Source organism: Falco peregrinus, chromosome 6 (genome assembly GCF_023634155.1).
Source record: "Falco peregrinus isolate bFalPer1 chromosome 6, bFalPer1.pri, whole genome shotgun sequence".
Classification (NCBI taxonomy): domain Eukaryota; kingdom Metazoa; phylum Chordata; class Aves; order Falconiformes; family Falconidae; genus Falco; species Falco peregrinus.
In genome coordinates this window covers 90,790,504-90,817,282 of record NC_073726.1, presented here as the reverse complement: position 1 = coordinate 90,817,282, position 26,779 = coordinate 90,790,504, and the positions used below count along the sequence as shown (strand labels likewise).

The 26,779-nt window shown below is 36.7% G+C and overlaps 1 protein-coding gene across 4 annotated transcripts in view; it reads right to left on the bottom strand.

Annotated features, from left to right (window-relative positions):
* STXBP5L (syntaxin binding protein 5L) overlaps positions 1-26,779 on the bottom strand; it is a 203,106-nt gene that overhangs the window by 106,791 nt on the left and 69,536 nt on the right. For all 4 annotated transcript variants that reach the window (XM_027777826.2, XM_005231088.3, XM_027777827.2 and 1 more), the window contains exons 3-5: positions 20,418-20,499; positions 18,691-18,791; positions 1,244-1,378 (exon numbers count right to left, since the gene is read on the bottom strand). In XM_027777826.2, coding sequence (XP_027633627.1) covers positions 1,244-1,378; positions 18,691-18,791; positions 20,418-20,499 — 318 coding nt within the window. The remainder of the gene's footprint in view (positions 1-1,243; positions 1,379-18,690; positions 18,792-20,417; positions 20,500-26,779) is intronic.

The following is a 26,779-nucleotide window of genomic DNA, read 5'->3' as shown; positions in this document are numbered from 1 at the left end:
AGTAATTTTTCAGCCAAGACTACTGAGCAGAGCTGAGCAAAGTCTTACAAAGGCAGATCAAACAAACACTCCGAAACTGAGAAACAGACCAAAGATTTACCAGCAGGCTGAATCCTGATTACCATTTCAATCCTTGTTTTGTTTTTATCTCCTCTGAAGATAAAATTAGATTTTTTAACTGTGCCTATGAAGTTTAGTGAGGGCAGAGGAGAGGAAAGAAAACGAGGCATGTTTTGTCAACCTGGGAGACACAGTGATTAGTGAAAGTCAGTAATAACAGCGAGGGAAAAAAGGGGAAAGGGGAGAATTTTGGAGAAAAGAGGTTGCTATCAAAGTGATCTCTGCTTGGGACACAGAATTTTATCCACTAGTGTAGGCCTGTGGCCCTATTCTTAGATACTGTCCTCATGGTTCACTGAGCTTGGGGAATTTCCTGAGCTTGGGGAATTTCAGTTTACTACCTGAGGTTACAGGTTTCTCATGAACTGAAGCAGATGTCTCAGAAACAGCACAAAATACTGTGAGTTCGCCCACGGCAGTTCCCCTTGCTGGAACTTCACAGAGGAAACAGCAAAGAAAGAATTTTTCCTTTCTAGTGAGGCTTTTAGTTGCAGCAAGCGTAGATTTATCCCAGTCAGATTTTTATGTAAGTCCCCATCCGTTTCATACCCATGTCACAGGCACCTGTGTTAGCTTGTCAGAGAACTGACACTTAACAGACACTCATTACCTTTCCCATCACTTCATCATGTTTTGATAAGCCTGCTTTAATTTTGAAATTAGCCCTGTGTTGAGCAAGAGGCTTGGCCTAGAGACCTCCAGTCCCTTCTCATCTAAATAATTTTACAGTTCCACTAAGAAAAGTTCTCCATAGAGTCTTAGGGCCAATATATCCCATTATTCTCTTCGTGGGGTGTTTGAAGGAGACAGTGATCAAGCTACCCTCATAAAAAGAGCAAAATCTGAATTTATGAGATCAATGATTACCTGCATTTCATGGAACTTCATCGTTAAACAGATTGCCAATAAATTTTCCTTTTATATAAAATATAATTACACGGTCTCTATCATAAATCTGAATTCCTACTTCCTGTAACAAAAGAGTTAATACTGCACATTCATTAAGAGAAAAGGTTTTCAAAAGATTTGTTAATATTTGTAAAACCAAATTATTCTTAAAAATGAATCTTAAGACAGCTATGAAAATGACCACAGACACAAAAGCAAAAAAGTCTGCACTTACAGTTCTATTGCCTTGTTCCACATGATAACATATCCAGAAAGAATAAAGGACTCAATATTTACAATGTGTGTGTTTCCCCTCTCTGTTCCAACATAAAGCCATTTACTCTGGAAAGGTAGATGGCAGTAAGTAATCCTGGAAAAGAAAAACAAAAATGTAAATGAATATCGTAGCAACAATTTTTTTAACACTTTCGCAGATGAAATAATCGTTCTTTCCATTTTATAACTTGAGACAAGACTGCCTAGCTGGCACAGCACTCTGAAGAATTTGCAGGTTTTGGGGGTCATCTCCAGAAAAATCATAAAAGAGCACCTGAAACAAAACAGGGCCATCCTGCCTGCCTGCCTACATTAAGGGCAGGAAAAAAGCTGTATCACTTGAGCACTGAACTAAGTCATGTTATCTCCATGGTTATGTAAATTGCACTATGATAGTATCCAAACTCTCAAGGCAGGCTTTCTTATTTCCTTTCTTAGAATAAGCAATTTTTCCAGTTCAACAAAGAGAAGTTAATGGACGTCAGCAGGATTAATGTTTTGCACAAGAGCAGTGTAACACCATCATTCACACAAGAAAGCCAATAAAGAGAACATTATCTGGGAGAGCAGGGCACTAGATAAGAGCATTACCAAGTGCCGTTAAGTATTATATCATAGACACACTGAATCCTACGCTCATATTATTTTTACAGGGTGATGAACCAGTGCTTATTAACTTGGAAAGATGTCATGCCAGTTCCCCATGATAATACATCAAAGTTTTCAGAGATGATGAGTAAGTGCATTCAAGTTTATTTGATATTATAGTTATTATATAGATATTACATACATTCAAGCAAAACAAAATCTATATGAGATAAAAAGCCCATTTGCTACTAAAATATAATCAAATGCATGCTACCTACAGAGACTGAAAATCTGATCTTACAGTATAGACTCATGAGTTTTGAAAAAAAGCAGGTATTTTGCTTGGCATGCTATATGTTACTATATTTATCATTCACTTCCACAAGCAGGCTATTTCTAGCTTTTATATATAAACTTTATTTAACAGCTATGCAATAATTTTAATCCTTAACAGCTTCCTTCCCAACAAATGTATAAACAGTATTTAAGAACATACATACTTGTTTTTTCATTCTTATGGTACAGCAATATTTCCAAATTAATTATAAAGGAATGAGAGGGGTGCTGGCTATCTTTCAGTAATTTGGCCCTCTCAGTCATGTAAAGTCCTCTGAGTACAAGATTTGCCACCCTCTGAATTAAAAGAATTGTTCAATATTTATACAGATTTCACATACTTTCTGTAATTGTTCCCTGTAAGGTATTCTCAACAAGAGCTGAGATTCCAGCAGATTCTACACAGTATTTGGATTGTTCTGCATTTTTCCAAGTATCTAACCATGTGTCAGAACATTTAATGTTGAATTCATTCAAGTGAGCAACATTTTTTAATTTTTTTTGTCCTTATGTATCCCACAGATGAAACATGCAGACTTCACATCCTCATTTACGGGGAAGACTATTACTGAATCATAAATCTAAAATAAAGCTTATCCTTCACAGAAAATTTGTTCCGTTGAGTCAAGTGAGACTTTAGTGTGATAGAGGCTTTGTTCTTTCCCTCTGTACAAGGCTAAACTTTACCATTAGTTGCTTAATTTTGGCAACAATTCCAGTGCCTTTAGTTGAAAGAGAACCAAGTTTTTAAAGAGAATTGCTTTGAGAATGGCACTTACAGTTTAATATGCGTAAATCAAACTGCCTTCAAGCAGCAACTTTGTACTTATATTGTGGATGCAGTCAGATCGACAAATAACAGACAGAAAAAAATGCAGGTGCATGCCACCTACGTATCCTTGCTGGAGTTAAAGCTGTTAGCTTTACTGTTCTGTTCATAACAGATGCAAAGAACAATTTGCCCTTTTCACTTTCCAGTTTCACAAATGTGAAGCTGGTTTTCACATCTTTCCTGATCCTTCTCCTTGAACATTTCCAACAACTCCATTTCTTTTGCCTTCTCTTCAGATGTACCATTTGCTACACTTCTGGTGAGATTCATATTTAGTCCAAAGTTTTATTTCTTGCATTTCTGTACTAGTGCTACTTTTCTTTCTTCACTCCAAGGCATATGAATGCTCTGTTAGGTCCCAGCCCACGCAAAAAACCTTCCTGGTCCCTGGTTGATAAATTCTCTTAAGCACTCCACACTGATGTTTACCCAAACTGATACTAGACATTATCAAATACCACCTTTTACAATACGCAAGCTTACAAGAAAATGCTATGCCCTTAAAGGCAACCCCGATATGTAACAAACCTACTAGAGCACAGGGATTACGAGGCATTTTAATACAACACATTGTTAGGCTTCACCGAACAAAGCCATACAATTTTCATATTATCAGGAAACTATGCACTGCTCTGAAGTAATTTTCTTTTATATTATGCAAATTAAATGCAAACTGCTTTATGTATTATTGACATTTCACTTTTACAGAAAATATTAACTTGACTTTGAGGCTTGAGAGCTTTGAAGGAAGACGCAGATTTTTAATGAACATCTTCCGTTTCAGTAAGTACTGCAATTACATAATGATTTCTTCAAGAGAAAACAATGACGTCTCATACTGTAGTTTTCATTGTGGGTGAAAGGTATCCTTCTATTAGTCATATATCCTACAAGCAAATTAAGATGTCCTTTGATGCCTTTACAAAAACAGTCAATTACCCAGAAAGAAAGAAAGGCTATTTTCCTTCTTGAAAAGGTAGGGGTTGTACTGATTTATGCCAGTATGCGGTGTTTCTGCCAATATTTAATCAGATTGTCAATCTGATTGAGATAACATGGAACTCAGAGACCTGAGAATTTGCTCAACGTTGATCACTTAACAGTAAGTCAGCCAGAAATGTGGATATTATACATTCTTAGAGCAAACCACAATATGAAACACATTGATCATTATAAGAAACAGTGAGAAACATGGACTGGTACCAAAAAAGGTGTTCCTATGCTGCCAAAATGGTCTGGAACATTGCAGTTTTCCAATGTATTCAAAGCACAAAACAGGATATAAAATGTATTTAAAAAAATATCAATAGATGCCAAATAAAACACATATATCAGAGTTTATTAAGCAAAAACTATTTAGCAAAAGTCCTGATAACATTTCTAAAGTTATGTAAGCAATGTAAGAGAGATAACGGAGTAACTTCAAGAGGCCTTGTCAAGAAACAGAACCTCATTTTAGAAAGGCATATATTCTGAGTAGTAAATCTTGAAAAGGCATATTTTTCAGAAAGTCACAGATCTCTACAGTCTTAACAACTCTGACCAGAAAAAATTCATTGCGTATTAGCAGAATTCTACAATGTTAAAATAATTTAGACTGCTCCATTCTCTGAAATACCAGTAAAAACTCTCAGATGGCTTAAAATCATCTTAATTACACTAATCATATTGCTCTAAGAAATATAAATGATAATTTTGTGAACACTTCCTTCTGCCTCTGCTTTGTAATTTTTGTTTTTCTATTTTTAGTATGAAAAATTTTCCTGGAACACTATTCCTGGTGGAGAGTGGGGAGAGCTGTGGAAGGCGGTATAATAAATCACATTTTTGTCAAAATGATGAACAGTTTTTTCCAATTTAATTACATGATTGCTCATTCCTTGACAACAAAACTGCAACTAAATTTATACTATGCAGTTTCCTCTCATAAAGATGAACTGAAATATGGGCAAGCATCAAATACGTATAGCCCCTATGCCCAGCATTGGCCAGCAGAAAGGTTCAGTTTCGTTAAGTTCCTACAAAAAACAAACATCAGCTTGAACTCCCTCTCAGAATCCTCAGAATCCTGAAATTAACTACACTGTACAGGCTCTCAGAAAAGACAGAAATCTAACAAATTTACAGAAAAGGAAGACAAAACATGAAGGGGCATTACCTTGGGAACATGCGTAGGTGCCAGGAGGAAGCCCCGTAGCTGCAAGGCATGCCAGCCATGGGCCTGGAGCAGCCACCTTCCCTCAGCTCTCAGTGACCTACACCCAACGCACCGTGCATTGTCCCAGCACGGATGAGTTCAGCTGCTGAGAAAGCTGATCACCTTCTTAAGAAGGTCATGCATATCAGAAGTCTACTTTTTCATTAGCGTGATTACGGCTGTCCTCCTGACTCAAGGAATCTTCTCCAACATCCTCCAGTGCTTTCAGCACTCCCTACTCATTTATGCTACTTACCTCCACTGGTCATCACAAGCCATTCTCTTGGCACTGCCACCTGGTAGACGGGCCATCCTCCCTGGTACTAGCCAAGGACTGGTTGATGTTCTGTCAGGTCATCTCACAAAGCAGCAATTTTTAGAAAGAAATCTGTGTCCTGTGTAGCCCTCATTGAATATTCACAACAGAGGAAAACCATGAGATAAGCCCTTCCCCTGCTTCTTGACTTTGCAGTACTTCTCCCCAGGGTACCTCACGATGTTGTATACAGTCCCTTCTCCCTCCACCAGCAAGCAGAAATTATTTCCATCCAACTCTTTTCTTCCCTCCTCACTACTCCCTTAATCTTTCGGTATTTTTGAACAAAAGTAATATTCAAAGTCCTCACTGACATACAAAGGAGCCCAGACTCATCTAGTGCCCCTCCTTCTCCAGCGGCTGAAAGCAGATTGGCCTTTCTAAGGGAGCTTCTGGCTCGTCAGTATTCTCAGAAAGTGTAGGATTGCATTTCTGTCACTTCACAAAGGAATGTTACAGCTGAGTTTATTGCTTTGAGTCATGAAATGCACACAAGAAGATTTAGACAGATATTCAAGCAAAGTAATTTGTAGCTGAACTTGAAGTAACTAAACAGAACCACAGGCTAAACCTACAGACAATGAAGAAAAGGAGCTGCATCCATCAGATCAAGCAAAGGATGTAAATTATGAGCTATCTGACCTCTGGAGGTATTTACTGTTCTCCCTGAACTACATATAAATTGGGAGCTCATCAGCTCTGTAAGACATGTACAAGACGTGGACAATATCAGCAATCCATGAAATCTGCTGTCCACGTCATGTGTTTGCAGCGGACGTCTGTGCAGCTCCCCAGACAGATGTGAGCCCTGGCTGTGCACAGTAATAATGTGTTCCCGTGCAACACGGGCTGTTTGAGCGATATACCACGAAGGCAGAGATCCAGGATGAACTCCATTATTAGTATTTCCAATGTTTAACTTAAACTTTTCATTTCATTTACTTGAAGTGTATGCGCACCTTCTAGGGCTGACCTAAGAGTACAGGAAATACTTTAAATTACTAACTGGCATGACTAAGAGTCAAATTAAATATATAGCAGTTCAATACCTCTGGACAGTTTTTCCTTTCAGAGTCTTGGTGATACTGTATCATGACATGAAACCTTCTCCTATTCAAACTAGATCCTCCATGTATCCCACAAGCTCATTTCAAAAATCTGTAGTAGCTCCAGTAGATCCTAGCAGACAGCGGATGAACCAAACATACCTTTGAGACTGATTCTTGTGGTCCACCTGTTTTTTAAAAGTGTGATTTAGTTTTAATTTCAGTTAAGAAAAGTCACAGAATCATAGGATGTCTTACATGTGGAAGCTGGACCACTGACAATGACAGTGGCATACTCTCCCTGGCTAGGTCTTTAGCATTACACAACAGTAATGCAGCGGATTCAACAGGTGTAATGTGCAGACTTGGACACAAGAAATTACAAGGAAAAGACAAGGAAATTAGATGGAAACTCGGTTCCCTGAATAAAAAAAGATGCTGGAAGAAATCAGCATACTTATCATTGGTTTCCAATTTGTTTCTGATGCCAACTCAAGGTCACTAGACAACAAAAATGAGAATAAAAGTTCCACAAAATCAGTGAAGTGAACAAATTAATGAAACAAGGTTGGCAAAAAGACTCTTGCTTTCATTTTTAGGGGAACAACAATGTACGAGATTTTTCTTCTGTCTACTGGCTTGTGAAATCATTATTTCTTACCTGCAGTACTGCACTTGTTCTCCATTAGTTTCTTTGAAGGTTAAGTAAAAATGGAGCTATAATACCAAGCACAGTGACAGTGATGGGCAATACAGACTGGGACAAGAGCCACTGAGTTTCTCATCAATAAAAGAAAGCCAAAAAACAAAGGATGGAAGAGGGAGTTGATGTTCTCAAAAGAAGACATTTTTTATGATTTCTTCCATTGATTTTGTAGCAGCTGCACTAAAAAACCCAACACCTAAGGGTAGTTTCTCTCATCTTTTCACCCAGCACTGAAGCTGTAAGTCAAAAATGCAGGTTTTGCTTCCCAGTCTCATAGTTTAAAAAAAGTAACCTGGGACTTAGCTCGAAGATGAAAGGTTGAAACTTGTCTTTTGCTAAACAGCTTGACTTTACATAGCTGTTAGAAAAGTAAACTAAAGATATGCTATTATTTCATCCCCAGGTTCCTGCAACATACACAAATCTGTGTTTATCATACATTCTTAATATAATGAGATTAAAACCTATTTCATATCAATGTCAAACAAGATATTTTGAATTACTCTCTACCATCAGGGTAAGACTGAAATACTGGAATTGACTTCAAGTAGAAAGAATTGCATTTTTACATGTGTCTACTTTTTCTATGTATACACACGTTTTTTCTTAACAGCTTCCATCAATTAAAATCATGTAGACTTATTGGAGACCAGCTGTTCTTATTTGCTATGCTTCAGTAGACAGGGACTCTGTGATTAATGGTCCTTGTTTTTCTGCAATCTGTAGTCTCTCTTCCTGCTCATGTACTGTTTAATGAGATAATCTCAACACTGACATTAGGAGCTCTATTTCTGATTTACTGGAATAATGCCCAGAGTTTATAGTGACAGAAGGAAAAGTATCCTAAATCATTGCACTGGATCCTGCTTAAAGCTGACATGTGCCTGGGCACCAAATGGGTGGGGTGGTTTCCAAGAACCAAATGACTTACTGCAAAATGCAAAAAAAGAATGGGTTCATGTTCTTCACTGCTTTAATATATGACTGGACATCCAATGTTACAAAGGATGGATCTGAACAGGACTATGAAAGATATATCAAAACTCAAATTTAAAAAACTTCACAAAATAAAACAACAGAATTCCTGGTACACCACCATAACCGTAGCAAACTGAAAATTCCAACAGATAGACTGTTTATGCCATCTGAACTTGTTTAACTTTTAAAAGACACCTTTTTTTTTCGCTCTTGTCTAACATGACTATGTGTGATACGAAGTACATGATGTGTTTTCCTATTACAGTATTGGACTTCTCATTTGTTACGACTAAGGCCGCAAAACATGGTTGTTCAACACATGGCTGTGTGCCTATATTTAAATTTTGCTATGTGAAAACAACATACCACGTTACCCTATGTCTACTGACAAACACGGTTTATTTTCTTCAAAGCATCAGAAACAAGCAGTACACTGCTCAGAGTATGATCTAAAGTTTTGCAGCATATAGCAACTTTGTGTCTACTGTTAAAGGCCGAAGGATTTGTTTCTGAGGAAAGCCTAAGTTACTCAGACAATCAGAGGCGTCCAGGTGACATAAAAATTAAATAATTCAGAGTATGTTTTTCTTCCCTATTGTAAAAACAGAACTTCACAAAGATGTTTTGCAAAATGGACTTCTGAAGAGACAGCTTCTTTCTCATAGAAATAACAGAAGGGACTACAGCCAGAGTAACAGAGAGGAAGAAGTAAATTGGAAAAGACGGTTTGTCAGGCCAGAGGGCCCTCCAGTCCCCGTACTCTTGTTAAGTCCTCAAGTAATTGTGCTAGCTATGCCGCCTTCTCTAGCAGTTCTATGGGTCATGACAATTCCAGGTATGTGTGTGTGCGTGCACACATACACACATGCACACAGATATATATGTGCTTTCACACAAATACATATATGTAGAGCAAATTTATAAAGTTATTTCATTAGCTGTTACAAGTAAATTTCACTTTTCAAACATTTTTAACTGTGCTGTATTTATAGCCACAACATTTGGCCTACCACCAGCTAGAAACTGTGATTTTGGTGTTTCAGAGTTGAGAAAATTCTGGTTTAGAAGCCTTCACTTGATACGCTTTCCACAGTCTCAGATTAAATCCCAAGACTATTTTATTTAGTTGCCAAAATATTTTATGTAAAAAGCTCTAAATAAAGTAATGAGTCAAATGAACAGCTCAGGGGTAGACTGGGGGAAATCGAGCCTATCTGGTACAGTTTTAGCAATAGGGGGGAAGCAGAAGTGATCGGCTTTAAGTAATTTTTCAGGTTTTTTGGTCTTTGCGCTATTAAATACAGCTGTTATCCCTAAGAGTAATTTACTTATAGTGTATCAGCCATTGTCTGTTAAACTGCTTTTAATGCACCAGTGTGAGGAAAATGTGAATTGATTTGCAATTGATTGATAACCATGAAACAGAAAAACATTTGCCAAATTATTAATCATACTTTGTCACGTGTTTTCATAAGTCCCGGATACATGCTTTTAAAATGAAAATATATATGTAAATAATGTAACATGGCAACTGTATTTGCTGTTCTGAGACTTTTTCTGAGCAGTTACCAAAAATCAAATTACTATACACCGTGCTAATGTTATTATTGCATATTTTAAAGTCTCGTTATGGAAATGGAACCTTTATGTACAGAGCAGTGTAAAAATAGATGTTACATATCTTAAACAGCTCTACTTGCCTTCAGAGAAGTTGTTTAGCAAATAGGTATAAAAGCAGATACTGTGGCATAATGCACTTAAGGACATTTTTAGTTGAAATGCAGCTGAAAATAATAGTATGGGCAGAATCCTGGTGGACTAAAAATTACTTTGGGGAAAGCCTGTGAAAGTCACCATTAAAAAAAAAGAACAGAGAATCTCAAATTCAAGGCTGGATCTGGATATAAACAGAGATCTTTTCAATATTCTAGAATGACAAATATGACCAGGGCTTCTGTAATTTTAAAAGAGTTTATTGCATCATGTACAGATTAGAAAAGAAGCATTGCTAATAGTTATATAGCCTAGGTGTTCGTGGAAACAGCAACAGATTTCTTTAGTAAATAGTCAATGAATCAATAAAAGGCGTTGTTATTTTAGAATAACATCTACCCTGGTGTAATTTAAGCATAGAGAAACCAAGCTAGTTTTAAACTATCCAGCTTAAGTTGTTGCAGCACTTTTTTTCTGCAGTGGCAGCAAATCAGCTTGCATTACAAATCCCACCCAAGAAGCTAAGTGTAAAAAAATTAAAGCTGAAGAAATAAAGTTAAGCCATATTGTCATCTATAATGTGACCATGATGTTATTACTACTTGCTCAAATATACTTAAAAATTTACACTAACCGAGGTTTGGCATTTCAAAAGGACAAATTTTGAAAAGTTGTAGTGAAATAGGAAAGGCAGGTTTACCAAAGGTAGGCTATTCCAGACTATTCCAATTGTAGGAAAACTAGCATGTCAAAATTAAATACAGCATTTATGAAAACTACTGTTTGTAATGTCTATTTTCCACTTAATTTTACTGAAAAAGAAAGTATTTTACTGGATATTTGAGGGATTCTCAAGTATTAGTTTTACAGCTGATCTTGTAATCTCATATGATCTTGGTACTAATACTAATGAAACCTTTTAGGGACACATGATCAGAGAGGAAGGACAATCTGCACAAGTAGAGTACAAGAAATGGAGTGAAATTTAAAATGCAAAGGGCAAGGCCTAAAACTCCAAAGAATAATAAATTCTACTTTAGAGCTGGAACCCATGATACAGAAGCAATGGAAAAAGATAATTTCAATTTCAGTTGTCTCACTCTGCTTCCACTCCTGAAGGGCTGCACTGCAAAGCGGCGCATTCCCTGACAGCCAGCTATTCATCAGTGAAGGAGTGTAATGGGTGTATTAGTCAATCACAGCAAGACCACAAGCACTGATAAGATGAAGCCGTGTAAAAGGAAGATGTCATTATGGTATGCATCAGTAAACATTGCTGGGGAGATTACAAAAGAAAACGGTAACATCAATGACCGAGCGCAGCACAGATGGGACCCTACCCAGAATATGTTTCCTTGTCTAATAATCAGCTCAGAGAGAACAGATACAAGAAGAAAGCTAGAGAAAAGAAAAGGGAACGAAGACACAAATGTATAAAGGAAAACACAGAATCTTGATTTTTGTAGTGGAAAAAACAAAGAAAAAAGCAGGTTGTGAATGGATATGAATGAGTTTTTTAACTGCAAAGGAGAGACAAAATCTTTAAAATACATGATATTGTGGGTACCAGGATATCATAATAAATGGGAATAAAAGAGCCATAAAAATAAAGTTAGTCTTGAAGCTGGAAGGTTTCTTGCCATCAGAAAGACGAAATTAGCATGGAACAATTTTCCCAATTAGGAGGAGGAGTGGGCTTAAGCTTGAATAGTTACATAAGAGTGCCATGATCCTGACCGGGAGGCTGCCACATGTGGAGGAGCCCGTGACCCACACAGCGGCTAACCCAAGCCGGCACAAGCCTGTGCCTCGTGTGGCTGGGCTGCATGTCCAGCGTGGCCTCCAGGCTGGGCGTGTGGCACCAGCTGCACGATAAACACAGCCAACTTGTGACAGAGGAGCCTGCAGGCAGCTCCCGCTGGGCAACGGCACCACCTCTCTGGCCTTGCCTTTACCTAAAAGTCTGGAAGGAAGTTTTAGTGTGAACAGCCTTTCTGTTTGATAGCAGAAATAATGAAAACAGTTGTTTTCTTATAGGAAAATCCTATAGTAACTTCCACGACCAAAATGGGGTAGCCCTATTGATGGATGGGGTCTGCGCAGCCTGATGACGGGGGGTTGGTTTGATGATGCACAACTTGGGGTTCCCAGCATCTACAGGGATACAAGATTATCTACACTATTCCCTCATTCTTTATAGGGCTAGCTCTAATAAAAAGCATTTGGAACGATAACTTACAGAGTCTGAGTGCCTTTACTACTGGCATCATAAGGGACCAGCATCTCTTGATTCAAAACATAGTCGGCTTGCTCATCATATAAAAGGAGGTATATGAGTTGTCTGGTTTGTCAGGGAACGAGACTGAGGAGGTCCCTTAGCTCGAATCCACCAGAAGGCCCACAGATTTAAGATCTATTGAAAAGAAGATCTCAGGGATCACGTGAATTTTCATCCTACTTTAGTGGAATTGCATAATCTCATAAATCTATCCAATCAAAACTGCTGATTCTTGGTATCAACAAGCTAATTAGTTTTGTATTTTTCCTCTTTTTTTATTATTTAGCTAATGCTTGTTGAAGAAAAAAATGAAAATTATGACCAAGACATTCATCATTTCAACTAGGTTGCATACCACCTTTCCAGGATAAGCTTATGGCTCTCATTGATCCTACAGGTCAAGTGTACTATGAAACTTTCCATAACATGATGTGAGACCTGGAAAAAGAATGTAATAATTTAATTTTTTAATTATTTTTTTTTTAACAGACAAGGCAGAGGTGTGTGGTAACTACATGAACGTGATTTGGGTCAGTCCCACCGAAGAAACTTTGTATCCAGTCCTTTGTCTTTCTGAGGATACATTTGACAAAATTCACTTTCCTGCCCTCCGCTACTAAGGCACAGCCCTATAGATCAGAGGTGTTCTTTATGAGCTTCAGGAATCTTTCCAAGCTCAATAACTCCATGTAAACAACATTAACTGTTTATTAAATTTCCTGAGCATCGTTCTTTCAGAAGTGATAAACTCTGATGCAAGACCATGCCACACATACTCAGTATTTATCTTACGTGTTTGAAATCTGTGCTATCTTCACACTTGGCAGTACACACACTTCACAACACACACATAAAAATCCTGCACAAGATTTTTGTTGTGCAAAAAATACTGCACAAGAAAGTTTTGTTAAAACTTCATCAAGATGTCGACGTGAACACCATTCAACAGCAGGGCTTGTTTTGCTTTCCTCATTCTTTTCCATAACAATCAACCTGAGAAAATTTAAATCCTTCCCATAAACCATGGCAGGATTGTATGGTGAAATACTGCTTTATATTTGAATTCTGTGGTTCTTTGGAATAGCTAAATGCTGCGCCACACCATTTAATCAGGATCTAGTTTATGGTATAGCATGGCTGTGCAAGTGCACTGAACCTATCAACTACTTTCATGCTTGATGACAGATCTCTGACTAATTTGAAAGTACATAAACAAAACAGAGTTTGCAGTTATACAATATTAACCAGGAGGCTCATTTATGAGCAGGCAAGCTATCACAGGAATTCAGTTCCCTGAACAGTCAATGAGACAGATAATCTAAATTTAGTAACTCACAAGTCCCTAACACACAAGTAAACAGATGCAGGTACTGCTGAGACTGCACAGCCCGTCACCAGTATTCATTCAATAGCCTCTTGGTGCCGTTTTGGTAAGGTGAAGTCTTAACAACACAGACCTGCAAAGATACAGCAAGACAGACAGACAAAGATGCAGCTACTCTCAGGACAGAATATAGACCAACACACAAAAGTAAAGTCATCAGATCCAAAAATACCTATTTTTTTTCTCTGCTTCCAAGCATTGCTGTAATACTCTCAGTCATCTTGTCTAAATACTGCAAAATCTCAGATGTAAGAGTCAAGGCTCCTCTTCCTCTGTGCCAACATACCCAACACTGAAGAAAGCGTTACGTATCAGAGCCAGTTATATAGATTTTGTCACCTGGTGATTCCCCTGCAGAAGGGCACGTGGTACTGTCATGGCAGTGGTGCACAGTGCATGCAGGTGGATTTAAAGACTCAACAGAACTTGTACATTGTGTTCACATGTGCCGAGTATGTCAGTTGTAGCGCTGTTGGCTCACTTGTGACATGCCAGTGAGCCTTGGCTGAAAGAAGAGGAGGGCTATGCCCCATGTCACTCAACACAACCAACCTAGCTCACCTTCAGAACGACAGGAGATGAATGTGCTCACACGTGAAACTAGTGCATGCAGGGCTAAAGGACCTGGACTCCACACTGTAATCCTTGCTGGTTTTTCCTATCCCAGTTGCATCAATCTTAAATGGGAAAACTATTTAAAATGTTGTATATTTAAAGCTATACTTGCTGAAGTCTGCTCTGACTACATTGAAATTATTAAGGCCTGTAATAGTTTCCAGTAGCTTAGCTTCATCCTAATGTTCTCTGCAGCAGACAAAGACGGTGTCTTGTTCCAGAAGCTGAGTTACTAATTTTGGTAAAACGTCTACTGAAGGTGAATCTGGCATCTCCTATGACATCAAAGAAGGAAAAGCAGGGACTAACATAAGGAATATCACCATAACGTTAATCTTCAATAGTACTGAAGAGACTCTGATGGAGTATTTGCAGAGGTTAAAAAGTTTTACCTGTCCAACCTACTTGCAAATGGAACAGCAAATGATATATTATCAACCATATGCTACTGTTAAACGTCTTATGAGTAGCTGTGTTACCGTTACAGCTCTTGGTATGGGGCCAAGCACTGAAACACATTGCTTACATTTATATTTATATTTTCTTGAAGGTTCTTACTGCATTGTATTACATTCCAATTATAGCAATAGAAATTTAAGGTGATAACCTTATATTTTATACAAGGCAAAACCATGTAATTTGCTAAAAAGTCCAGAGCATTACACTGTAGAACAAAATATCAGTTTGCCATTATTTCTCATTCCCAGTGTTCCTTCTACACTTGCTCCAAAGAGACAGTAAAGGAGCACTGCATTATCAGAGTTGATATTGCTAATGTTGCATCATCATTAGTTTAACAACAGGTCAGAAGAAGAAAAGAATAAATCTGGAGAGGTTGAAAACTATGACTTAACAGCTACAAAAGTGCATTTTGTACGTGAATTATAATTCATAAACCATTCAGTGTCTTAATGCTGAATGCTACACGGTGAGTGAAAGATAACCAGTGTGCTGCACTTAAGAGATCTTTGTTCTTTTCATCTATGTTGTTAACAATATCTGAAGAAAAGAACAAACATATTTTTACTTTTGTGAGAGGGAAAGGGGGAATACATATATGTATACACTTGGGGAAATTTGACTCAAGTAGTTGCACAAGCATATACAGAAACACTGCTAAGGGCAAATTTTAGTCCATTATACTGCAATCTTAAATGTCAAGAAACAGAAGCAAATTCCAAATTAAACAGTTAACATGAAGACTGGTGCACTGAGTAACAGCCAAAGACTTAAGTAACATTCATCCATCTAACACAATCTAACAGCTGTAAGGTTCATGCATCAAATATTTTAAAAACTCACAATAAACTGATTCTACATGAAAGCTAATTAATTGAAGACAAATTAATCAAGAATGTGGACTAATACAATTACCTTCCTCATCACAAGCAGATAAAATATTAAAATTTTAAGTTGCATTATATTGCATCACTTCACGAAGTAAATCTGCCAGGTTGTTTGTTTTTTTTTTTAAATAAAAATCTAAACCAAACAGCATATCAAGGAGACAAACATATTGTATGAATAAAATTACAATTTTTATAAATTCTCAAGAGAGACATGCAAACAGGAAAACATGAAGCCACCACATGCTCCATTTTCATAGGTAAAATACATCTGCATAATTATGTTTTGCTACATAAAAGCTGCTTTTTATAATAATTAAAATGAAGTTTAAATGGTGTTCTTATAAGAACTAGGCTTTGACTATGTAAACACTTCCCTATATGGCCTTTTCCAATACCTTCCTGTTTTCTGAAAGCACACTAAAACCTATTCTCTGTCAACAAACATTTCTCCTCACTTAAGAAACACCAAGGCTAGCTCATTCATTGGGTCAGAAACTTAAAATAAGACAAAAGAATCTTTCTCTCTTCAGTATGAATCTTGCCTTCCCTTAACCTCCCCCTGCAAGAGGAGAGGAGAGGACGAAAATAATTTTTTTCAACTGTTCCAACAGTGAAGACACCATTAATTTTTGGAAGACAGACCTCTGAATTTCTTGAAGAAAATCAATTTTGATCTTATTGCTTTATCAGCCTCCCAAATTCCCCCTACATCCATTTTGCCACAAATTTCTTATAGCTAAGGCAACCGTTATTTGCTGTTTCTCTGAACATCATGTAATCGATAACTTTTACGCTTTAATACAATAAATATATTCAGAAAAAAAGAAAAGGAAGCAGTCTTCTAGACTTAACTCTGTTGGGCATACGTATACAAAAATATTCCAAATTAATGAGAGGGTTAATTAGGGTTTTAGCCTTACATTTTTGTTAGTTGCCCAGAGGTTTATGTTGAGTTTTACATAATAAATGTGTAATCAAACTTAAAAAATCGAAAGTTAGACGATTTGAAATTAATAGATACGTATTTTAAAAGAAAATACAATAAAAATGAGGAGATTTCATTCTGGAGCCAAGTGCGTGAATACAAAACCCCCAAAACTACAGGCAGTGCTAGAGAATGCTGAGAAGAAAAGAACTGCCTATAAAGTTATTTCTTCATACTTACTGAAAATTCTTTTTAAATTTAAAACTGGACTTACTTTTTGGACAATATTATATACCAGTGTTATCAGGATATTTGCCTCATAGCCTTTGATGTGTGAATAAAAAATATTTAAATGGCAGTGATTGTACCAGTTACTTAAAATATATATAAAACAGCTAACAGTTGGGGCTTTTTTATTCCCAACTTACTAGACTTTGATAAAAGGCAGTACAGCTAGCTATGCATTTATTACAAATAATTACAACCTCAGACCCTATTTAAACCTCAGTTCAAAAATGCCATTACACAAAATGCGATTTATGCAGTTTTCCAGTATCCCAAATAACTTCCTTCCAAACATTTTGCCCAATGTTTTAGGCTGGCAGAAACCAAAGAAAATTTAGGTAAAGGTAATGACAATTATTTACTCTTAGGAAAGCCTAAATGTGTGTGAGCTTATTTTATCAAGAAATTCTCATAAAATTCTGACCAAGATGCCACACTAGTGTCTCTGAAGAGAAGTGAGAGGCAAACAGGTGAACAGACACTGCACTCTTCTAAGTATTGATTCCTTAGGTTGCGTGGAAGGTTGCTGGCTGGGAGAGCTAGATCATGATGTACTGGAATAACGTCTACAATATTTAGATTTATCAATGACAAATTGTGGATAAGGTACCTACCTGATAAGAATACCAAGCTTCAAATATTTCAACATATGTAAAATGATGATTTTCTGTCCAGAAGCAGTTAGAAAATGCACATATACTTTTTCATTTTATCTCATGCTGTCCCAAACCACTTGATATACTTTTGCTCTGGGGTATAAACTCTTTGGAATCAGGATGTATATTTTCTAAGTTATTATGTAGTACTTCCCACAACAAAACTTGCAACTTGGTGACATTTAAGCACAAACATAATATGTATCTGAATAACAAACAACAAAGAAAAAGTCTGTTTCCATAATAATTTTCAGATTTGCTGCAGCTGAAGCTTTGCTGAGCTTGTTTACTTGTTTACTTCACTTTATTGGTAAAGTACTAATACCTTTCACCACTGCACAAGCAAATATATAAATATCTAAAAGAAGTTGCTGCACCTTAATAAACACTGAATATATATACTAAGAGAATTACACAGTATTACTTAAATTTCCAGTCAAAACCATACTATGTATTAATTCTATGTTTTAATTTTTTTTAAAGAATCCATCCCAAAGATGACGTACAGAATAACTGTATTGCTCAAGGATTCACAAAAAAACAACTGCTGCATTTATGCACTGAATCTTGGTCTTCTGACTACTGACCTAATTCCTTAATAGAAACACAGAACTTGTTCTTACTATTAATAAAAACGTAGCATTCAAGCACCATAATATTGCATCAGTTTTTACTTGGGTGACTAAATACAGATTAAGGTGCTCACCTTCTGTTTGAGTTTGAAAATTACAACCACATTTACCACTGTTCCCCAAATTCACAATTCATTTATGCTAAACTTCCAGTATTTTACAAATATAGAATCCTTTCAAGATAAAGAAAATTATTTCCCTGATCCAGCCAGCTGAGGTACTGAACTGGCTGGTACTGAACAACAGATCAGTCAAAAGGATCACAGTGCTTGTGTCTGGTCTGACAAAAACAAACACACAACTGTTCACACCAGTTCATGTAAACAGAAGGTAAAATGAAAAACATTTTGACAAAAAGCAGGCAAAATTTTTCAAGTTCTGAGAAGGCTGCAGAAAGAGAAAGTGAAGGTTTTTTTTCAATGGGAACAAGACTCGAGGAGTGGAAGAAAAAATTTCAAGACAAAACTATCCACCTTCAGAAAGGCCAACCAATAAGCATGTATTATTAGAAATCCAGAAAGAACATTTGTGGTTTTAAAAAATGAAATATTTACTGTTATATAGTCTTACCTTTCTCTGTTAAATTTCAGAGAATGTAGGATGGCTGGTCGTTTCTGTCGAAGATTCCACAAATGAAGTGCATCATCTGCACTTGCACTGACCAAAGCACCCTAGAGCAGACAAAAAAGAGCACAGCATATTACTCTTCTGCAGATTCTGTCTTATTCTTAAGTGATCTTCACTGTTAATGTTCTACATGTAGAAAACGATACAGTTTATAAAAAATAGTTGCTTTTTTTTCTAGGAAAAAAAAATCATAAATAGTAGTCAATTTGAATTGATCTGGTAAATGTAAATAGTCTAAATTAGTACAAGATCAGCCAAAGTTAAATTAAAACTCCATCAATTTAAAATGCAAATTAAAAGTTCTGTATTAAGGTCACATGTGAACTTCTATGTATTTCCACATAAACATAGAGATGTATGAAACCGAGAACAGACAACACTTAAAAATGTGAGTGTTAAGGACATAACTAAAGGAAAAAGGGATCAGTGTATTACTGTGGCAGAGAGGCAGTAGATGTTGGCCAAAGAGAAAGCAATACTTTCTTCTGGGGAAAGGTGAGAACTTAACTGAAAAGATCAGTTCATACCACCTATGACTGATCAATAAACTTCTCTTTTTGCATCTTGGATTTCCTTCCTAATCCTAGCAACTGTTCTTCAATGTTGACATATGCAAATGAAATTAATGAAGGTGAGACTTCTCTAATACAGTATAATTCGTGGTTTCATTTTCATCTCCCAAATAGTTTAAAACAATGACAGAGAGAACGCCCACCTCAGAAATCAATCTAATCCTATGTATTAGGGGTTCTGCTGGTCACCTAATGAAAAGAAAGAACACTGATACAAACCTTGCCCTCCCTGTTTTCATCCCTGCCTTCCTCTAAAGAATTCTACTGGATTAACTGTTTCTGAGGTTTCAGTTCTCCCTCCTCAGTTTCTGTGGTTTAGGTACTTTCTCCAAACAGGTGTAGAAAGAATAAATATTTCTCAGGTTTAAAACCCCCACAAAACTAAAAAGTCTTTCCTTGAGAAACTCCAAGATCTCCAGGCTTAGAAAGAGGACTTGAAAATGTCTGAAGTGTTCCCTTCTAATAAAATTAAACTATGAGTAGTTTATAATTTGGCCAGGTTATGAGGTTCTGGGAAAAACCCAGATTATAATGCTCCAGGAAGTTTTCTTGCCTATTACCACTCCAGACATCTTCTGCACAGAGCAAGCTATAAACTGTCACTGTTTCTTCATGTCATCTAAACTTGATTTTGACAAACTATTTGCGAAGACTGAGCTGCTGGTTTGATTGATGATCCCTGCAGTTGCTTTTCCTTGCTTCAAGTAGTAGCATATCCCCAACTATTGACTTTTCAGCCAATAACCATCACTATATTTCCATAGAAAGTTTTAGCTCATTTATTAATTTCTATTTGACATGGGACTGTGCAACATGTTTAGTAATTTAATGGATTTTACATCTGTCTTCAAACATTAATATATTGACTGCCTTTTATTCAGTACTCTATACTGATGTACATGAAAGTAATACTTTTCCCTGTGTGCAGTCCCATAAATAATTTTCTAAAAGGCTGTAGGGTAAACGTCCTCTGGATGTATGCCACTTACTTGTGGGCACAATTTGTCAATGTGTAAAGTTATATCACTCAATTACAATACATGAATCGACTTATTCAACTAAATCTGTGCAGAAGAATCTGAGTACATATGTCCTTACCTCATTGATTAAGAACTGGAGCTGCAGAACCGCAGCACCACTTTCATGTTGGCAGTAGCAATCAACACCAGGCCTGCCCAATCTGTTGCCATCAAAGTCAAGGATTCTAACATTCCCATTATCACCAGAAGCAAAGAGAAAAAAACCCTCAACAAACTACCAATTAAACTATAATTAACCTTTAATTAACCTCAATTCTTCCTGCTTTCTGTAAAACAAAAGAATTCATGCTGACTTTCCACTGTTCTAATTAAAGTACCCACATCATCAGGCTGAAACACATGCAGTTGGGAGTGATCTGTTCTTGCCTGGTTTTTTGCCTGCAAAATAAAGTACATGAATTAACACAAAAAATTCATCAGTATGCAAGTTAAATTTCTTTTAACACATTATTAGTTCATATAACACATTAATGTATCTTGGTAAGTACAAAATTTAGATTTTTGTACTTATCAAGATATTATAAAATTAATAATTTAGTACCATGGTCTGTAACAGTTCTGTAGCAGACTTTCTTTTTTAAATCTGAGAAAATGCTTTTTAGAGTGAGTCATTTCACACTTACATAAAAGCTCACATGTAACCATTGCTCTCTGTCTCATCAACACCAGTACAATGCAGTGCCATGCAGAATTACCCAAGTCTAACTACATTCCCTAGTCCAATCCCCAGTCCCAGCGAAACCAGTCAGACTGCTTCTGGCAACCCAGCTAGTTCACTCGGAATCAGCATCGACACTGTTTTGCAGCAATAGCTTGCTGTCCAGATATATCACGAATGTACCTTTCCACCTGTTCTCCTTGGGTCTTTTTCTCTGCATGCTAAATTGCCATCTCCTTAACTTAGGTGATGGCCTTTCCCATCTGAGTCACAGACTTTAACAAGAAACTGCTGTTCCAGAAAATTACCAAAGATAAAAAGTAAACCAAAAGAAGAGAATAATATGAAATATATTATTAACAACCATGTTGTATGAAACAGGTGAAACACCTTCATATGTATTCAAAACATCAAGATTACAATCAGAAACAAGATTTTACAACATAAAGCCCTACTGCTTATTATATATGACTATATTAGCACGTTGTAAACTCCTGAAAAAAAATGCCAATTGTCCACAAACACTGCAGGTAAATGTCAGGCTCTTCCCCTTTCACAGGTGACAAGACTTGCAGTAAACAATTCCAAAATAGGCCTCAGGGAAGTAAAGTCCATAGATAGAATATTTGAGGGTTAAAACTTTAAAGACCTTGAACTCAATCTCTACTCCCGATTTTGCCAACTGGTCCACGAAACAACCTTAGGGGAAAAAAAAATAGAAGTATCTTTTCCTCCCTGTGCCTTCATTTCCCTATTTTTAAGCTGGAGATAGTGTTTTACAGAAGAATACAGTATCTCCCTTGACAGTAATCTCAGTGTACTGGTATCTACAGATGAAAAGCCACGTATAAACCACCATGACTACATTATAGGACAGCAAGGTAGAGAAAAAAAATGGAGTAACACTATCTGCCACTTGTTGCCAGACTGTAGTCCTGACTACTATCACAACCGATAATACAACAAAAAACCTGCGCATCATTTAAACAACCTATTTAAAATACGCAATAAAGATATATGGTAGGATAATTTTTAAGAGCTGATGATAATCTTTTGGTACATTTTGAATGACTGCTCTCTGGTACTCTTTTTGAATATTGTTCCCCACTGCTTGTTTTAAGGTAAGGGGAAACAAAGTGAGCGCCAAAACCAACCCACCCACCTACTGGGGATTTCAAACTGAGTGGAAGTTCTAACAGATAAGTGCTTTCCCTTTAACTTGAGCTTTATAGTCAGTATAAGTCCCTGGCACTAGCTAATGATTGTCCTTAGTGAAAATTACACTAGCATTGCCCTGATTAAGCAGGTGTCACCCTTCAGCATCAATATCATGCTAAGTCAGTTTTCTAGGAAACATCCTAACAAAGTAGATGATTTAATTCAGCATATCCCAAACAAACAAAGCACTCTCCAATAATTCACATTTATCTGCATAAGTGTTCACCCTGAAATACTTCACAAATTACTAAAATAAGAGAGAAATTGTGCCGTCTGCTTCAGTCTGGCCAATTGCCCTGAAGTAAAGACTGATGCTTAAATAGCAGCATTATCACTGACTGATGATGGTTTTCAAACATTCTGGGAGCTGCGGTGAGGTCCCTCCAGCAGAAGGAGCTGGAGAGATATGAAGATTTGGCACATGTTCTTGGCACTTTAGCCCATCTTCTGCAAATTCTGTGCTTTGCTGCCAAGCACAGAGGAGTACAACCTTACCTCATCAAATCTTTTCATACCAGTGTACTCTACCAGGACATACAGCAGAAGTAGCTATCGTACAGGATTTGGATGGAATTTATTATGTTATTTTGCCTTTTTATAAAATAATGACTCTGCTATCAGGGAGAGTAGAGTACCTCTAGAGCTATTACAAGGGGGGACTAATACTGATCCATCTGAATACCTCAGAGTAGACATCATGAGTTTCAAGGATAAAAGCCACTCACTATCTCTTCTCTTACTAGCATGTTGGATCTCCCACAGGCCTTCACAGACGTGCCAGATTATCCTAATTTATACATAAAAGGGAAAAATGAAAACTAAGTTTGGTTGTCTGTTGGGATCTAGAGTGAAACAAGTAGAATCAGAATTATGTGCATCAAGCTATGAAAGTGTGACAGTAATAACATTTAACAGAAAAACTTTCTTTCTGAAAACAACATTTAATCCTGGTTTTAAAATCTGTATGTGTGAAATAAGATATTTTGTTCTGTATTCACTTGTATGCAACAGGTTTTCATAGAGTATTTCAACATCCTGTTATTCCAAAACTTATCATTATCCTGAAAAACAAAATCAAATAAAATAGATCAGTTGTTAAGATGCCCGGTTTTAAGTACTTGAATTCAGGTTCCGAGATGCAGACTTCCATGACAGCATAATACATTATTAACATGGAATTTACATGTCTTGGACTATTCCATCACAGATTGAAGAAAATGTCCATTTTCCAATATTACAACCTCATTCAGATTTTTCCTCTAGGTCCTTTTGGTCACTGGTATAAAGATCAGTTAGTATATATCTGATATTCTCATGTCACACCCATACTCCATCTTGAACGGCTGCTGTCAGAGCACACGTACATGTGGATGTTTTACTGGAAGCCAAAGGTGCCAGTGAATGGTTACATACATAGGAGAGGTGTCACTGGGCAGAACTTCTCATAAGCATGATCTATGACCAAATTTTGCATCTCACAACTCACTTATTCCATGAGTCATTTTTACTACATGATACATACACATCTGATGCCTCTCATTCTTCTTGGAGGTTAGTACTAATGGAATCCAAAGACTTGAAAGTCTTGTGTGTTCACTGAGAACCAAAAGCGCAGATACATTAGAACTGAGTCCTGGAGTTGAGACCAGTGTTACCTGCAGCAGGTATTTAACCTCTTAGGACCAGAAGGCCCAGAGGTAACACATTTTTCTTCATTAAGATGGGTGATTCTTTAGTCACCTCAGATCAAATCTTTTTGCAACGGGAAGGACTACAGTCTGATTTGTTCCTCCTGGCAAGGCAGAAGAACTGAAGAAATATCATAAAGGACCTCCTGCCAAGGCATGCCAAGCAGCTAACAAATATCCTCTGGCAAGTAAAACTATTAAATAACATATGGCACCTTTTTCAAACCCAAAACTCTTCCATAGAAGAAAATGACAGCAAGCTATGTAAATAAGCAACTCTAACTTTTTTTTTTTGACCATTTAACTGATTTTTTCCATGACTAAGAGCAATCTATACACAGAAATGAACACTAAAGTAAGGGGTTATACTTATTAAGTAGAACCCATGGTCTCACATCCACTATTTTATTAAGAGACACACATAGAAATGAGCAATCCCCATTTATAGCCTCTCCTTTAAAATGTTTGGGAATTGTGGGGTGCTGCAGAAGTAGCATTGCTGCTTGAAGGTGTCCTGTCATCTGATCTGCACTGACTGGTACATGTTTGAGTAGGAATATGCAGCACCCTAAGAGCAGATGCTTGTGGGCTGGCGTTACTCCATTACATAAACCAACTGTAAAATTGATTTAGCGTGTAACTTGAATATAGGACAGGTTTTCTTGCAGAAGACCTATCCCACTGAGGTGAGTAATTTATCAGTTAAAAAAGCACCCATGTATTTAACAAAATTATTAACTAATAGAATGGTCAAATAATTCAATCACACCACTAACCAATTAAACCAACCAGAAGGTTAGTCAGTTGTATCTGTGTCACAGGATGGATTTTGTCAAAAGATTACAATTATGAAAACATCACCTTTATCTCCTACGTTTACAGTTCTGAACATGCCTACTTTCAGTTCCTGGAATACAGTTTTACAGATCCTTCATGGAATTTCTGGAATTCTCCCATACATTAATTTTCTGTCTGCTAAGGAGAGTGCATATTCTGGTGTAAATAAGTGCCACAGACCAAGGTTCTGTATTTCAAATGGGCTTCAAACTGAGTTTTTCTCTCTTTTCATGAGATAGTCTACCTTCATGACTTCTGAACTACATTCCTCCAGTGTTCAGTTATCCTCACTATTAAGAATGTTATGCTTCATGTAGAATCAATACATTCAGTTTCAGTTTAAAGCCGTCAGATCTCATTATGCTTTTCTATGCTAAGTACCTTTGTATTAGCAGAAATTTCATGCTTTGAAACTGTGATCAAGCTGTACCTTACCCATCTTCTGCACAGATAAAAACAAAATAGCCTGAGCTGCTTTATTTTTATGTCATACAGCAATTTTGTTAGCTCCTGAATAGTTCTTACGGGTTTTTATACATGTTCTAGAATGTGTGCTCAGCTTCTTTCAAATATCAAAACCACAGCCACACATCATCTTGGTAATGGTTTCTTTAATACAGTGTAAAAATATAAATGGCATCTTATTATTCCTTAAATTCAATATAGTTTTTAAATACATGTGTGTGTGTGACACCTTTTAATTACCTTAATAAATCAGGAAATCATATTGTTTATGATTTTTGAGACTTCTCCATTGCTTTGCAAAACTAAGTGTCCCTCTACCAAGATTCATTCTACATTCAACTACATGTAGTTGAGTTCAATGAATTCCTTAAAAAGGACATGCAACTTAATCCTAGCTTTGTGGCCTTTATTTGCTGTGGATTCACTGGAGACTGCTTCGTTAAACAGTAAGCCTTAGTGGTTTTTGTTTTAAACATAGAAGGATTCACTTTTACAATGAGCTTCACTATGCCTTGAGTTCATTCAGCTGTTTAAATAAAGAGTTCTTTTTTTTCCCCTCCACTATGAAAAGGTGAAATACTGCTGCAATTGGTTGCTCTTTTAGGATGCTAAATGTGATGTGTTCTATAAATACCGACAAACTTTTCTGGCACCAAGAAGCGTGAATTTTCAGTCTCCAATGACCTTTGCATTATTTATTTTTCTTGACAGATTTCTCTGCTCATGTATACAGATTATTTAAGGGTTAATCTCAGGAACAGTTAAATATCCATTATGATGCATACAGGCTGAAAAATTTGCTTTTGGCAACTTTGATTTCTTCCAGGTTAAAGCATTTATAGATAAGCTTGTATTTAATGACAAGTCTATATATGCATAGGCTACAGTTGGATAGCTGAATGAATGCTGTGAAAAATATGACCATTTATTTAAATAAAATGCAAATTCACATCAGCATTATTCACAATTTTTTGATTCCTATGACTGCCTATTTTATTTCCTAAAATATCTGCAGATACCACAAGTGTTACCAACACTCACAGGGCTATATTTTTTGATCTCTTTATGAGACTTCTTTCTAAGATCTTTGTCATTTTGGGAATCATCTGCTCTGGAAACAGAATGCAAATATAATCACCATGTGATTGAACTCAATCAATCCTAAACCTGAAATAGCAAATTGTTAAGAGCAGATACTCAAGAGGTAATGACTCTAGCAATGTTTCACAAATAACATGTAGGTGAATAATTTCATATTCCATTTGTGCAGTATCAATAATTTTCAATTCCATTTGCATATCCATATATATACACACACATACACATACATAATAATCAACAGAAACCACCTAGCTCTAAATTCACCTCCAAAAAAGGAGCCATTTAGTTACTAGTCTGTAAAAGCTCCACATTGCCAGGCAGCCACTTTGAAAGACCTGTCTTTTGAGGTTGTACTTCTTGTGGTAGTAACAAACAACATTAAGAGTTTGCATTTATAGTGGGCTTCCTCTTTTTTTTCAAGTACTCATAAACCTCAGTGAGCTCACTGACACA